Source organism: Microcaecilia unicolor, chromosome 1, assembly GCF_901765095.1.
Source record: "Microcaecilia unicolor chromosome 1, aMicUni1.1, whole genome shotgun sequence".
Taxonomy (NCBI): Eukaryota; Metazoa; Chordata; class Amphibia; order Gymnophiona; family Siphonopidae; genus Microcaecilia; species Microcaecilia unicolor.
The window spans coordinates 163,952,418-163,967,212 of record NC_044031.1 but is presented as its reverse complement, the minus strand read 5'-3'; the positions used below and the strand labels follow the sequence as shown (position 1 = coordinate 163,967,212).

The 14,795-nt window shown below is 41.7% G+C and overlaps 1 protein-coding gene across 7 annotated transcripts in view; it reads right to left on the bottom strand.

Moving 5' to 3' along the window:
• Positions 1-7,898: 7,898 nt before the first annotated feature.
• Positions 7,899-14,795, bottom strand: part of STK31 (serine/threonine kinase 31) — a 330,310-nt gene continuing 323,413 nt past the window's right edge. For all 7 annotated transcript variants that reach the window (XM_030201926.1, XM_030201936.1, XM_030201906.1 and 4 more), the window contains one exon: positions 7,899-8,445. In XM_030201926.1, coding sequence (XP_030057786.1) covers positions 8,215-8,445 — 231 coding nt within the window. In that variant the 3' untranslated portion in view covers positions 7,899-8,214. The remainder of the gene's footprint in view (positions 8,446-14,795) is intronic.

Genomic DNA, 14,795 nt, shown 5'->3' with positions numbered 1-14,795 from the left:
AGCTATGGGGCCAGATGGGATACATCCCAGGTTACTGAGGAAACTCAGAGAAATCTTGGTGGGACCTGTTAAGGATTTACCTACTAGATCTTTAGAGATGGGAGAGGTTCTGCAGGATTGGCGACGAGTGGATGTGGTCCCTCTTCACAAAAGCGGAGACAGGGAAGTGGGAAACTATAGGCCGCTGAGCCTCACGTTGGTAGGAAAAATAGTGGAGTCACTGCTGAAATAAAGGATAGTTAACTTTCTAGAATCCAACGGGTTGCAGGATCCCAGGCAACATGGCTTTTTTTTTTTTTTTTTTTAGATTTCAAATTTTATTACACGTAAAACATGTAAATAGTAATACATTGTATACCTTGATCAATAATCTAAACAATTATATTATTAATAGTTTGCAAGTACACAAATTCACCAAGTAAGAACAGGTTATACAATTAATTAGACCACAACTATAACTTCCGAGGGAGGCGTGATTTAGATTATAGGAGATCTCAAAGAAGAAAAAGGAAATAATCGTTTATGGCCTGGCCTTCCTTACCCTTACTACTATTGATAATCTGGTAACATCAATTATTCTGCAGGTGTAATGGCTAATTTTTTCATTGCTAAGAATGCTTTAAGATGTTCCGGTTCAAAAAATATATATTTTACTCCCATATATTTAACCAGACATTTACATGGGTAAGCAAGTAAATATATTGCCCCCAAAGCTCGGGTCTCTTCCCTATATGAAAGAAATATCTTTCTCCTATCCTGAGTTGTATTACAAACATCCGGGTATATCCACAATCTTTGACCACAAAAAGTTTTTAAGGCATTTTTGAAATATAACTTCAGTACAGCATTCAAATCCTGTTCAAAAACAAAAGATATCAAAAGAGTTCTGCGCTGTTCAATTTCAGATAGAGATGAGTCTAATATTACTGAAATGTCCAATTGTGCTTGAGGATCCAAAGATATGTTCCCCTGTTCAGTTGTCTTGCCCTTATCTCCCGATTCAGCTTGCTGAGGAATTGGAAGATAATATATTCTATTTAAAGGAGGAATAGCTGAATCTGGATATAACAAGATTTCTTTTAAATATTTCTTGAACATTTCAATAGGACTCAGTTCTTTAGTCCAGGGGAAATTCAATATTCTGAGATTCAATCTTCTATTAAAGTTCTCAAACTGTTCTATTTTCTTGTGGATTACTATTTTATCTGTTACTAAAGATTCAGTCACAGATTTTAAAGATTTATCTTCCTGCTGAAGTGCTTCAGTTTGTAAGACAGATTCCTGCTTAGTTTTTTCAAGGGAATTAGTCAAAGAGTCAATTTTACTTACTAACAGAGAAGTCTCTCGAGCAGATTTTATTACCGTCTGGCTCAAGCCCTGTAGTATCTTCCATATCATCTGCAGATTTATCTCCGCCGGAGGGTTCCCCTCCAAAGAAGTATCCTCAGCGTTCGGGGGGGAGTTAACACCATCCGAGGTTTGGTCCAATACGCCTTCCGTAGTGGCTTCATCCTCCTCCCTCCGCCCCGAAATCGCTGGCGGCGGCAGTCGATTATCTGGCGGCGAAAGTGATATTTCCAGTGCCAAGGGAGATATGGCTCCTCCAATAGCTCCCAATTCAGCTTCGCTCGCCCTATTTCCTTGGATAGGCGTCGCAAATCGGTCTAGTGTTTGTTGGGACGGGGAGGAAGTTCGGGCCGCTGGCGTCAGGCCCTTAACTACCTTAACTAGCCCCTTCCTTTTGGTGTGAGGCATTTCAGTTAAGAGGTAAAACACAAAGATTAGGCTCCCAGCAAAACTACCGTAAGCGATCCACGAACGCTCCGGCCACCATCTTGACACGCCCCCCTGTTTCTGGCAACATGGCTTTACCAAAGGAAAATCCTACCAAATGAATCTGATTGACTTCTTTGACTGGGTGACCAAAGAACTGGATGAAGGACCTTCGCTAGATGTAATCTATTTGGATTTCAGCAAAAGACTCATGAATAAACTGAAAGGGGTGAACTGGATTGGAAACTGGTTGACCGACAGGTGACAGAGCATGATGGTAAATTGAAGGAAAGGAAGGTAAGTGGTGGAGTGCCCCAGCGGTCAGTACTGGGGGGCTGATTCTGTTTAATATATTTGTGAGAGACATTGGTGAAGGGTTAGAAGGAAACGTTTGCCTTTTTGCAGATAAGATAGCCAATAGAGTAGAAACCCCACAGAGAGTAGAAACCATGAAAAGAGATCTCCAAAAATTAGAAGAATGGTCAGTTACAATTTAATGCCAAGACGTGCAGAGTGATACACTTGGGGTGCAGAAATCCAAGGGAGATATACTAGATAGGAGGAGAGAAATTGATAAGTACTGCTCAGGAGAGGGATCTCAAAGTGACGAAACAATATAAGGCGGTGGCCATGGCCAGAAGGATGCTAGGCTGCATAGAGAGGGGTATAACCAGCAGAAGAAAGGAGTGTTGATGCCCTTGCACAAGTCATTAATGAAGCCCAATTTGGGAATATTGTGTTCAGTTTTGGAGACTGTATTAAGGATGTAAAGAGACCGGAAGCGGTTCAGAGAAAAGCGACCAAAATGGTATGGGGTTTGCATCGCAAAACATATGAGGCGAGAATTGAAGACCTGAACATCGTGGAGGAAAGGTGAAATGGGGTTGATACGATACAGTCACAAACAGAAGGCAAAGAACTTTTCAATAAAGACTTTGTTTGGACACCATCTGCGAGAGGTTCCTTTCCTTTGCACTACTGTTTCGAGCTTGTTGATACGATACATTCAAACCTTTTCCAGAGATGAGAAGGTGGTAGAACTAGAGGACATGAATTCAGATTTGGGGGGTGGGGGTCGACTCAGGAATGTCATGAAGTACTTTTTACTGGAGGTGGTGGTAGATGTGCCTGGGATGCCTTCCTGTGGGGTATAGATGAATACAGTAAATTCAGAAATGCATTAGATAAACACAAATAAATCCTGTATAGAAGGCATGGAACCAAACAAGCTTAGTGGTGATTAGGTGGCAACACCCGTAATTGTGAAGCGAAGCCAGTGCTGGGCAGACTTCAACAGTCTATACCCTGATTGTGGCTGGACAGTTTCAACTTCTGTAACATAAGTACATAAGTAATGCTACACTGGGAAAAGACCAAGGGTCCATCGAGCCCAGCATCTTGTCCACGACAGCGGCCAATCCAGGCCATGGGCACCTGGCAAGCTTCCCAAACGTACATTCTATACATGTTATTCCTGGGATTTTGGATTTTTCCAAGTCCGTTTACTAGCGGTTTATGGACTTGTCCTTTAGGAAACCGTCCAACCCCTTTTTAAACTCTGCTAAGCTAACCGCCTTCACCACATTTTCCGGCAATGAATTCCAGAGTTTAATTACACGTTGGGTGAAGAAAAATTTTCTCCGATTTGTTTTAAATTTACTACACTGTAGTTTCATCGCATGCTAGTCCTAGTATTTTTGGAAAGCGTGAACAGACGCTTCACATCCACCTGTTCCACTCCACTCATTATTTTATATACCTCTATCATGTCTCCCCTCAGCCGTCTCTTCTCCAAGCTGAATAGCCCTAGCCTCCTTAGTCTTTCTTCATAGGGAAGTCGTCCCATCCCCGCTATCATTTTAGTCGCCCTTCGCTGCACCTTTTCCAATTCTACTATATCTTTCTTGAGATGCAGCGACCAGAATTGAACACAATACTCAAGGTGTGGTCGCACCATGGAGCGATACAACGGCATTATAACATCCTCACACCTGTTTTCCATACCTTTCCTAATAATACCCAACATTCTATTCGCTTTCCTAGCCGCAGCAGCACACTGAGCAGAAGGTTTCAGTGTGTTATCGACGACGACACCCAGATCCCTTTCTTGGTCCGTAACTCCTAACGTGGAACCTTGCATGACGTAGCTATAATTCGGGTTCTTTTTTCCCACATGCATCACCTTGCACTTGCTCACATTAAACGTCATCTGCCATTTAGCCGCCCAGTCTCCCAGTCTCGTAAGGTCCTCTTGTAATTTTTCACAATCCTGTCTCGAATTAACGACTTTGAATAACTTTGTGTCATCAGCAAATTTAATTACCTCGCTAGTTACTCCCATCTCTAAATCATTTATAAATATATTAAAAAGCAGCGGTCCTAGCACAGACCCCTGAGGAACCCCACTAACTACCCTTCTCCATTGTGAATACTGCCCATTTAACCCCACTCTGTTTCCTATCCTTCGACCAGTTTTTAATCCACAATAGGACATTTCCTCCTATCCCATGACCCTCCAATTTCCTCTGTAGCCTTTCATGAGGTACCTTGTCAAACGCCTTTTGAAAATCCAGATACACAATATCAACCGGCTCCCCTTTGTCCACATGTTTACTCCTTCAAAGAATTGAAGTAAATTGGTCAGGCAAGATTTCCCCACACAAAAGCCGTGCTGACTCGGTCTCAGTAATCCATGTCCTCGGATGTGCTCTGTAATTTTGTTTTTAATAATAGCCTCTACCATTTTCCCCGGCACCGACGTCAGACTCACCAATCTATAATTTCCCGGATCTCCCCTGGAGCCTTTTTTAAAAATGGGCGTTACATTGGCCACCCTCCAATCTTCCGGTACCACGCTTGATTTTAAGGATAAGTTGCATATCACTAGCAGTAGCTCCGCAAGCTCATTTTTCAGTTCTATCAGTACTCTAGGATGAATACCATACGGTCCAGGAGATTTGCTAACTGGAGAACAAGGCCAATGGCAGGCAGACTTCTATTGTCTGTGCCCTGAAAATGTCAAGGACAAATCAGGATTAAGTGTATGTATCATATCATGAGTTTATCTTGTTGGGCAGACTAGATGGACTGTACAGGTCGTCTTCTGCTGTCATTTACTATGCTACTGTGTTGTAGCTGTCTCAGCCATTCAATGAACTGCTTAAGGCAAGTAACATGAGAGAATGAAGTAAAAATAAGGCGTTTTGAAATACAGCCGAGTTCCACAGCTTCTAATATTATGCACAAACCAGCCTTGAACCTTGAACGTCAGGTTGGAAGCCAGCCACCTTCCAGACTACGCTATTCTGCCTCTCAAAGCACTAACCTTGCACCTAGAGAAAATCTCAAGAAACCATGGCAGCACAGGTTCCCTACTCTTCCATGGTTACCATGATAGAAATGGGAAAAGTGGAACCAGCCTCAGAAGAACTCAAGATGTAAAATGTCTCACAGAAAGATGGAGCCAGTATCAGTAAGCTTGATTCTATACTAAACTCCTTTTTTAAAAGTGCTGCAAGAAGAAATACTTGTGTTGCCAATATAAACAGAGTTCTGGAAACAAAAAGGAATTTCCTCAAATAAAGTGAGGGAAACCTCAGGGGGCATATGTATTCTTTTTTTTATTTTTTAAGTAACTGCCCTCTGTGAAAAAATGGAGGGGACTTGAGCCTCTAAATGAAAAGTATATAAGAATATAGGAACATTAAATATGCACTTTCAGAGGACCTAACACGTGGTGCACTGCCCTGATGCTGTTCGCTGGCTCCCACCAGGAACAGTATTTATCTAATTCTGCAGCCATAAATAAAATCTGAATAACTCATCATGGTGAAGAAACAGGTTGTGGTTCTCAGGTACACATTGCTGCAGTAAAATTCCTTGGCAGAGAATATTCCCCAAATAAAATCTTCTAAAGAGAGACACTGCAGGCTCAGCTTTTGTTTTTTTTTTTAAGAGGCAGGAGAAGCACGGGGGGAGGGGGGGGAAGTGGAGAGGGACCTGGCACCACAACATTTACACCCAAAAGGCTAAGAGAGAAAGCCTTTGCCCCAGCTGCTCAACTGAAACCTCAGGTAGGAAACAGGAGCCCACCACAGGAACATGAGACAGAGCTTAACAGCGAGGTTCGACCACCTGCTGCAGATAGAGAGATACTGAATGGAACCCTAGTGCACAACAATCTTATGTTGCAATGTTCCAATTTACTCTATCTCCACCTCATAGTAAATGGGCATAACACACAAAGTATGAACTAATTCTTTGGAGAAGCAAAGTAACATCCAATATATGGTTTCTGAGCATTCATATGCATTTCATCCTCTACAGTGGGGGAAATAAGTATTTGATCCCTTGCTGATTTTGTAAGTTTGCCCACTGACAAAGACATGAGCAGCCCATAATTGAAGGGTAGGTTATTGGTAACAGTGAGAGATAGCACATCACAAATTAAATCCGGAAAATCACATTGTGGAAAGTATATGAATTTATTTGCATTCTGCAGAGGGAAATAAGTATTTGATCCCCCACCAACCAGTAAGAGATCTGGCCCCTACAGACCAGGTAGATGCTCCAAATCAACTCGTTACCTGCATGACAGACAGCTGTCGGCAATGGTCACCTGTATGAAAGACACCTGTCCACAGACTCAGTGAATCAGTCAGACTCTAACCTCTACAAAATGGCCAAGAGCAAGGAGCTGTCTAAGGATGTCAGGGACAAGATCATACACCTGCACAAGGCTGGAATGGGCTACAAAACCATCAGTAAGACGCTGGGCGAGAAGGAGACAACTGTTGGTGCCATAGTAAGAAAATGGAAGAAGTACAAAATGACTGTCAATCGACAAAGATCTGGGGCTCCACACAAAATCTCACCTCGTGGGGTATCCTTGATCATGAGGAAGGTTAGAAATCAGCCTACAACTACAAGGGGGGAACTTGTCAATGATCTCAAGGCAGCTGGGACCACTGTCACCACGAAAACCATTGGTAACACATTACGACATAACGGATTGCAATCCTGCAGTGCCCGCAAGGTCCCCCTGCTCCGGAAGGCACATGTGACGGCCCGTCTGAAGTTTGCCAGTGAACACCTGGATGATGCCGAGAGTGATTGGGAGAAGGTGCTGTGGTCAGATGAGACAAAAATTGAGCTCTTTGGCATGAACTCAACTCGCCGTGTTTGGAGGAAGAGAAATGCTGCCTATGACCCAAAGAACACCGTCCCCACTGTCAAGCATGGAGGTGGAAATGTTATGTTTTGGGGGTGTTTCTCTGCTAAGGGCACAGGACTACTTCACCGCATCAATGGGAGAATGGATGGGGCCATGTACCGTACAATTCTGAGTGAGAACCTCCTTCCCTCCGCCAGGGCCTTAAAAATGGGTCGTGGCTGGGTCTTCCAGCACGACAATGACCCAAAACATACAGCCAAGGCAACAAAGGAGTGGCTCAGGAAGAAGCACATTAGGGTCATGGAGTGGCCTAGCCAGTCACCAGACCTTAATCCCATTGAAAACTTATGGAGGGAGCTGAAGCTGCGAGTTGCCAAGCGACAGCCCAGAACTCTTAATGATTTAGAGATGATCTGCAAAGAGGTGTGGACCAAAATTCCTCCTGACATGTGTGCAAACCTCATCATCAACTACAGAAGACGTCTGACCGCTGTGCTTGCCAACAAGGGTTTTGCCACCAAGTATTAGGTCTTGTTTGCCAGAGGGATTAAATACTTATTTCCCTCTGCAGAATGCAAATAAATTCATATACTTTCCACAATGTGATTTTCCGGATTTAATTTGTGATGTGCTATCTCTCACTGTTACCAATAACCTACCCTTCAATTATGGGCTGCTCATGTCTTTGTCAGTGGGCAAACTTACAAAATCAGCAAGGGATCAAATACTTATTTCCCCCACTGTAAATATGACCATACTTTGTACTGCCAGAAAAAGGGAGAAGCTGAATTGCTTTGCAATCTGTTTGAAAACTGTGTGCATATATGGCAGACTTGCTTGACAATATCCTTATAGTAATCACTTCAAAAGATGTTCCTGGAACATTTTCCAAAAATAAACAAACACCAGAAGATCATTACACTTTGCAGTCAGACAGAAAACATTTATTCAGTAAAGGCATGTCAATGAATCTTCATTCTCAAATATTAAGGGCAATTAGAAACGTGTATTAAATTAAAAAGCAATTTTGTTTTTAGGAAAACATCTTTCCACTATACAAATAAAGGAAAAAAAACATTGCAATCGCACAAACCACTGTATAAGAGTAGTAAATGCAATCACAATCATAACTATTTGTCAAGCTTCTTCTTTGATTAATAATTTTCTCCCTTCAAAAACAGGATAACTTTCTGTAACAACATGAACGGCAAATAATTAAAAAAAAAAAAAAAAAAATTAAAGCTCTGCAGTAAGTAGCTCCTGAGATCTCAGCAATCCTGAAAGGGTTCTACTTCTTCGCACTTAGTACTTTCTTCTATCTCAACTTCCTCAGCAGCACCACCATCGCCACACTTTGAGTCTTCAGCAGTGTCTATAGTTGGGCTCAGAACACACACGGCATCAGACAGGCAAAAGCAATCATCTGCTACCACATGCACCGCAGTCATTCGATCACCAGAGCGGATCAGCCTTGAGATCAGATTCTTGATTTTGATGTCCTGAATGAACAGAGACAGAAAAACAGAGGATGACTAGTTAAAAACACATTCAAACTGCTGCCCATGGACACACAAGTTTTTCTGCCTTCCCTATTATCAAGCTATAATAACCTATAAGCACTGTATTTATTGACAATTAATGGCCTGTCTGGAAAAGGAAGTGCAGATGTTTATATCTTTGTAATCACATGGAAATAATGCTACTAGAAGATAGTGTTCTTTTTTCCCATCGAAGCAATTCAAACATTTAGGTCCTGTTTACCAAACCACGCTAGCGTTTTTAGCGCATGCTAAATGCTAGAGTCGCCCATATATTCCTATAGACTTAGGTATTTAGTGTGTGCTAATCATTAGCACATGCTAAAAACGCTAACACACCCTTAGTGCTGCTTAGTAAACAGGGCCCTAAGTGTTTCAGTTTGGCCAACCCACACAATTACCCTCTGCGCCATTTACTAAGCTGAGCTTGTAAGAACATTCCGCAGAGGATCTTTTCATTTTTCAGTTTGCTCTTTGCTTTAATTAAAAAATAAATAAATATATAGACAATGGCAGCCTATGGGGGAGGAAACAAAACAGTATGCAGAATATTCATTAATCCTTTGTCCAGATTACTCAGGTTTAATTATTACTATTTTTCATTCTGAGGATCCATTTGTTGCTGAATTGGTTGTTTGGGTATCTAATTTAGTAGACATCATTTGGTTTATTTTACAGTGTGTCAATTTGTATTTGAGTTATATAGCATTTTGAAATGCAACTTTACAAAAGTTCCCAGGCTCCATAAGAGATAGCAGCTCTGAGAGCAGGAGACCGCCTTACTAATTTTAATACCATTTTAGTTTTAAATGATTTACGCTTCTGAAATATCCATGCATTTGGTTATGGCCAACAAAAATATCATATATATAGCAAACCACTGTACAGTATTTTTATATGACTGTGGAAACTTGGTTCCCAGTCCCTCCATCTAACCCACAGAACACTCTGGAAAGTGCCCACACAGACTTGAAAATCTCTCTCCCCTTTCAGACAAAGCAACAGCTTTTCAATATTTGCAATCTCCTCGGACTACTTATGCCAAGGTGTGACATGTTGAATTTGCAAAATATAGGAATAAAGTGAGGGGTAGGCAGCATCTATGAGACCAGCATTCTATACGTAGTGGACAGAAAAACCTTACCAGGAAATCACATTGACAATTATTTTTAATGACTCCTATTAGGACAATACTGAAAGGCTAGCTAGAAACCAGGTTTGTCTATTGCATATATTTGATTTATTCTTGCTGTATACTGCCTTGAGTGAATTTCCTCAAAAATGTGGTAAATAAATCCAAATAGATAGGCAGAGCAAAGTCTAGTCACCTTTGAAGTCCCATCCTACTTCCCCTCATCAAGCTAACTCACTTATTGTTAGAGTCCTGATTTCTTGCAGATTTACCCATTTAAAGTGGTCTTTGTACTCAATTTAGGCCCGCCTTATTACCCACCTTGAGACTATAGGAGATGGAATCAGAAGCCCATCTGCTCACAGACAAACTACATGACAGCAGAAAATAGTCCATTTTGCTTCCTTGGCAAGGTGTTTAGGATTGCTGATTCTATTCTCTACATAACAATTCTGCCTTGTCATAGATTCTGTGACTGGTTGCAGGGAGCCTGGCTATTGCAGGATGGGTCTCTCAGTGATCACCCCATTCCTGAAGTGTGGCCTGGCATTTGAGTACCGGCACCTTTTTTGGTAGAAAAAATGCACTGGTACAGGGTATTTATTTATTTGTTACATTTGTATCCCACATTTTCCCACCTATTTGCAGGCTCAATGTGGCTTACATAGTATTGGAGAGGCGTTCGCCGACTCCGGTATGAACAAATACAAAGTGATGTTATGATAGGATAAGGTTCGTGTGTCACAGACATATTGGGGAATCAATAGAGCAGAGGAGATTGTTGTGTCCATTACGTGCTGTGGATTTGTTGTGTTGCGGAGTCCAGGCATTTAAGTTGGATCGGTAGGGTATGCCTTTTTGAACAGGTTAGTTTTTAGTGATTTCCGGAGGTTGATGTGGTCAAATCTAGTTGACCTCCCAGCAAGAAACATGTCTGTATTCTCACGAAACTACCTCAACCTGCACTATATCCCAACTGTAAAGGTCTCAAGTACAAAACTTATTATGGATCCAATTTCTCCTTCCTGGGCAGCCAACTCTGAACACCCTCCCTAGACATATCCGATCAATCTATGACCATCTACCTTTCAGGAAAGCATTAAAAACCCATCTATTCAAGCAAGCCTACCCTAAAGACCCTGATGTAGTCAACGACATTGACCCAGACTACATCTCCCACATCACCCCCCCCCCCACATCACCTATCCCTACCAACCCATCCATTCTTCCACTTCTCCATCCAATCACTACCCCATATCGCCTATATTTACCGACCCATCCAAGCTATTCCTATGCTAAATTTAATTTTCCTACCTAACAAAATTCTGTATAACCTAATACTATGTAAGCCGCATTGAACCTGCTTTTAGTGGGAAAGCGCGGGATACAAATGTATTAAATAAATAAATCATACGTTGTTTTCACGGTTTTAGGTAATGCGTTCCATAGTTGTGTGCATATGTAGGAGAAACTGGATGCTGTATAATAATTTTATGGTCCCATTCTAGTCTCCCTCCCCTCTAGATGTTATTAGGGGAGTTGACCAGTTCTCAGTGACAACGGACCAGGCATTTCACCGAGCACTGGGGGACCAAAGGCTGCCTCACTAAGACCTCTAGACTCCATCTCATTCCAACAGACATGTGCCTGTCTTCTGTTAGTCTGAAACTTAGGCGATAATAATATTCTGGGTCCTCTTTATATTGAGTCTGATCATATTCTGCTATACAGAGAGGGTAACTAACTTGTGATGTTCATCTGCTAGCCTGATTGTCTAATGTCAGATAGAATCTGGGAAAATCTATTATCATATATATCTGATTCCATCACTGAGTGTTAGTAAGGAAGAGAAGGAGAAACGGTTTTTAGTTCTGAAGATTACAGGTTTATTTTTAATACTCACCAAGTAACATTCAATTGCAATGCACGCATATATTCTTTCAAGAAGAGGTCCGTGCGGCAGGACTCTATCAGTCTGACATCCAGGAGTTCTCTCTCTTGCACTAAAAGTTTGCCAGCTTTTATACTCTCCTGACTGCATTGATCTCTATAGATCTCGTTATCAATCTACTTTATCAAATTACATACTGACCGCAAAACGTGATGTTCTAACACCTACCCCCCTCCGAGTTTCCTGTTCTTCCACATCTACCATAGGTGTTATTTGCTTCATGCATTTTTAATCAGTTTCGTTTCTCTTGTCAGTTGTTCAGTTTCATTTCTTCACTGCCAACTGTCCTGTATTAGAAGCTTCTTTTAAGCAACAGGCCATTTTCCTTGACCTAAGTCATCCAGCAAGCAAACCCTTAGGCCTCAAATCCAGGCTCTAAGTTTTTAAACTTGGGCAGTAGGCCTCAGATCGTACCATATCTCTACAATGCATAAGTTGATTTGTATTTGAGTCCTTTGCAGCCTGGGTAGTGGAAATTTAGGTATGTTTGTGTGGATCTGGATATGTTTCTAATTGGTAAGTCTGACATGTATCCTGGGACTTCGCTGTACATGATTTTATGGACCATGGTGCAGATTTTGAAAGCAATGCGTTCTTTGATTTGGAGCCAGTGTAGTTTTTCAAGGAATGGCTTTGTGCATTCAAATCACGTTTTTCCGAATATAAGCCTGGCTGCCGTGTTTTGAGCAGTCTGAAGTTTCTTTATGATTTGTTCTTTGGATCCCGCATAAATCCCGCATATAGTACCACTCACACATTTTGAGAAGGACTTACAGCTTTTCCTCCCTCCCCAACTCTCCTAGTCAAAGTTGCCCCTTTCTCAATTAATCCTACCTCTAGCCTACCAGATTTAGTTTTCTTCACTATTTTTTAAAAAAAATTCTTATTTTTATTTTTTGTCTCTATTCCTTGTCTGTCTTGACTAGACTGTGAGCTCCGAGGGAGAAGGGACTATCCCTCGCCTCTCTCTGTAAAGCACTACATACAGATGATACTATTTAAATAATTTGACCAGTTGTCGGTGCTTGAGTATGCTATAGATCTATAATAGACAGAATTACAGAAATCATGTTAAAGATTGTTCAGAAGTTAGAAAGCTCCTGACCACAAACGAATTCTGGGATCTCTGGGTTCCTACTATAGTGAGCTAAAAGATTTAGTGCGTGCTAAATGCTAAGAAGCCCATTTTATACCTACGGGCTGCTTAGCATTTAGTACACACTAATTGTTAGCGCACCTTACTAAAAGGTGCCACAGTTTTGGCTAAAGACAAAGAAGACAGCTTATATGAGAAAAGTTGTTTTACTATCAGCAGCAGTATTAAAAAAAAAAAAACCTACATAAATGCTAGAATCCATACATGTGTAAACCCCCTAGTGGCGCAGCATGGTATTACACTTAAGAAAAATTATGGGGTCCTTTTTCTAAGATGCGCTGAAAATGGCCTGCGCTGGTGTAGACGCATGCATTGGATGCGCGCAGGTCCATTTTTCAGCGCCCTTGCAAAAAACAAAAAAGGCCTTTTTTTTGCTGAAAATGGACGTGCTGCAAAATAAAAATCAGTGTGGATCCATTTTGGGCACAAGACCTTACCGCCACCCATTGACTTAGTGCATACACCGCCGATTACCACCCAGTTTGCATAACATGGTAGAAGATAGAAATTATTTTCTGCCGCGCATATTGGACGTGCGTAGAAATTAGAATTACCACCAGGGGCACGCAGTAGCCAGGTGGTAGTTCTAATTGTACGCGCGTAGGCACTTACATGTCTTAGTAAAAGGGCCCCTATGTTTAAGGGGATTTTTTTTGTTACATTTGTACCCCGCGCCTTTCCCACTCATGGCAGGCTCAAAGCAGCTTACATGGGGCAATGGAGGGTTAAGTGACTTGCCCAGAGTCACAAAGAGCTGCCTGTGCCTGAAGTGGGAATCGAACTCAGTTCCTCAGTTCCCCAGGACCAAAGTCCACCACCCTAACCACTAGGCCACTCCTCCATGTTACAGGAAATGGGTAACATGCGAATCAGCTGTTTTCAAGTTCTTGGAGAAAAAGCATTACAAATTGTGTAAGATGTTAAGTTTTCTTGTTTTATTACACTCGGGTATTTTTTTTTTTGGATTTTGCTCACACCTTTTTCAGTAGTAGCTCAAAGTTAGTTACATTCAGGTACACTGGATATTTCTCTGTCCCAGGAGGGCTCATGATCTAAGTTTGTACCTGAGGCAGTGGAGGGTTAAATGACTTGCCCAAGATCATAAGAAGCAGCAGTGGGATTTGAACGGGCCACCTCTGGATTGCAAGACCAGTGCTCTAACCACTAGGCCACTCCTCTACTCCATTTAGAGATAAGATTAAAAGATTAACAATGATGTTAAAACGATTACAAATATGCTAAAATAGTTCAAATACAATTTAAACTCAAGCTTTTAAACTAGTAGTACTGCTATAAAGTAACCAACAAATTAGTTTCTGTCAATAACACAAAATCTCTCACCCAAGTAGGAATCCCAGTTTTGCTTCAGGATTCTATCATGACATCTCACTAAGACAACACAAGTCAACAAGAGTTTCAGATACGTATAATAGCATTCTCAAACTTTAATGCAACTCTTTAGCTCAGTTCTGGGCCCTTAATATGTTGTTCTCTGCCTTTACAGGCTTCAGAAGGAACTTGCCTGGATCTAACTCACAGATAAGAGGAGGATACAGAGGAGAAGCATCTCTGTCCTGAGATCCTGTTCAACACTTGTGAGCAATTAATTTTCTGAAATTCTCCAGGTGCTACCCAGGAACGCAAGACCTTTGATGCCGAAGATTGAACGGACCGTTGTGCCGGTTGTCATGGGGGCTGCAGTGGACGGTTGGAAGGGCGGATTACAGTTTCATCACCACCATGCAGGGTCGGCATGGTCTGTCCAGACGATTCACCTTGCTTCCTGTCCTCGAAGGCAAGCTTTCTCTCAACTAGTCTTGATAGTTCTGCCACGGGTCTCCACTGTAGACTGTCTTGTTGAAAACGGTTCCACTACTCATAATCATCTCAGCTTTAGGAATCTACCTCAGTCCAGCCTATCTCGGATAGCCTACTCCTCGGATTCATCATAACAGTCCTTCCTAATAACATCTTCATGGACCATTTTAGACCCTCTTGCTCTTTCCTTCTTTTCTACTTCTCTTGTTCCTTCTATCCTATCTCATTGATTGTAAATGTTTAACAACTGATGT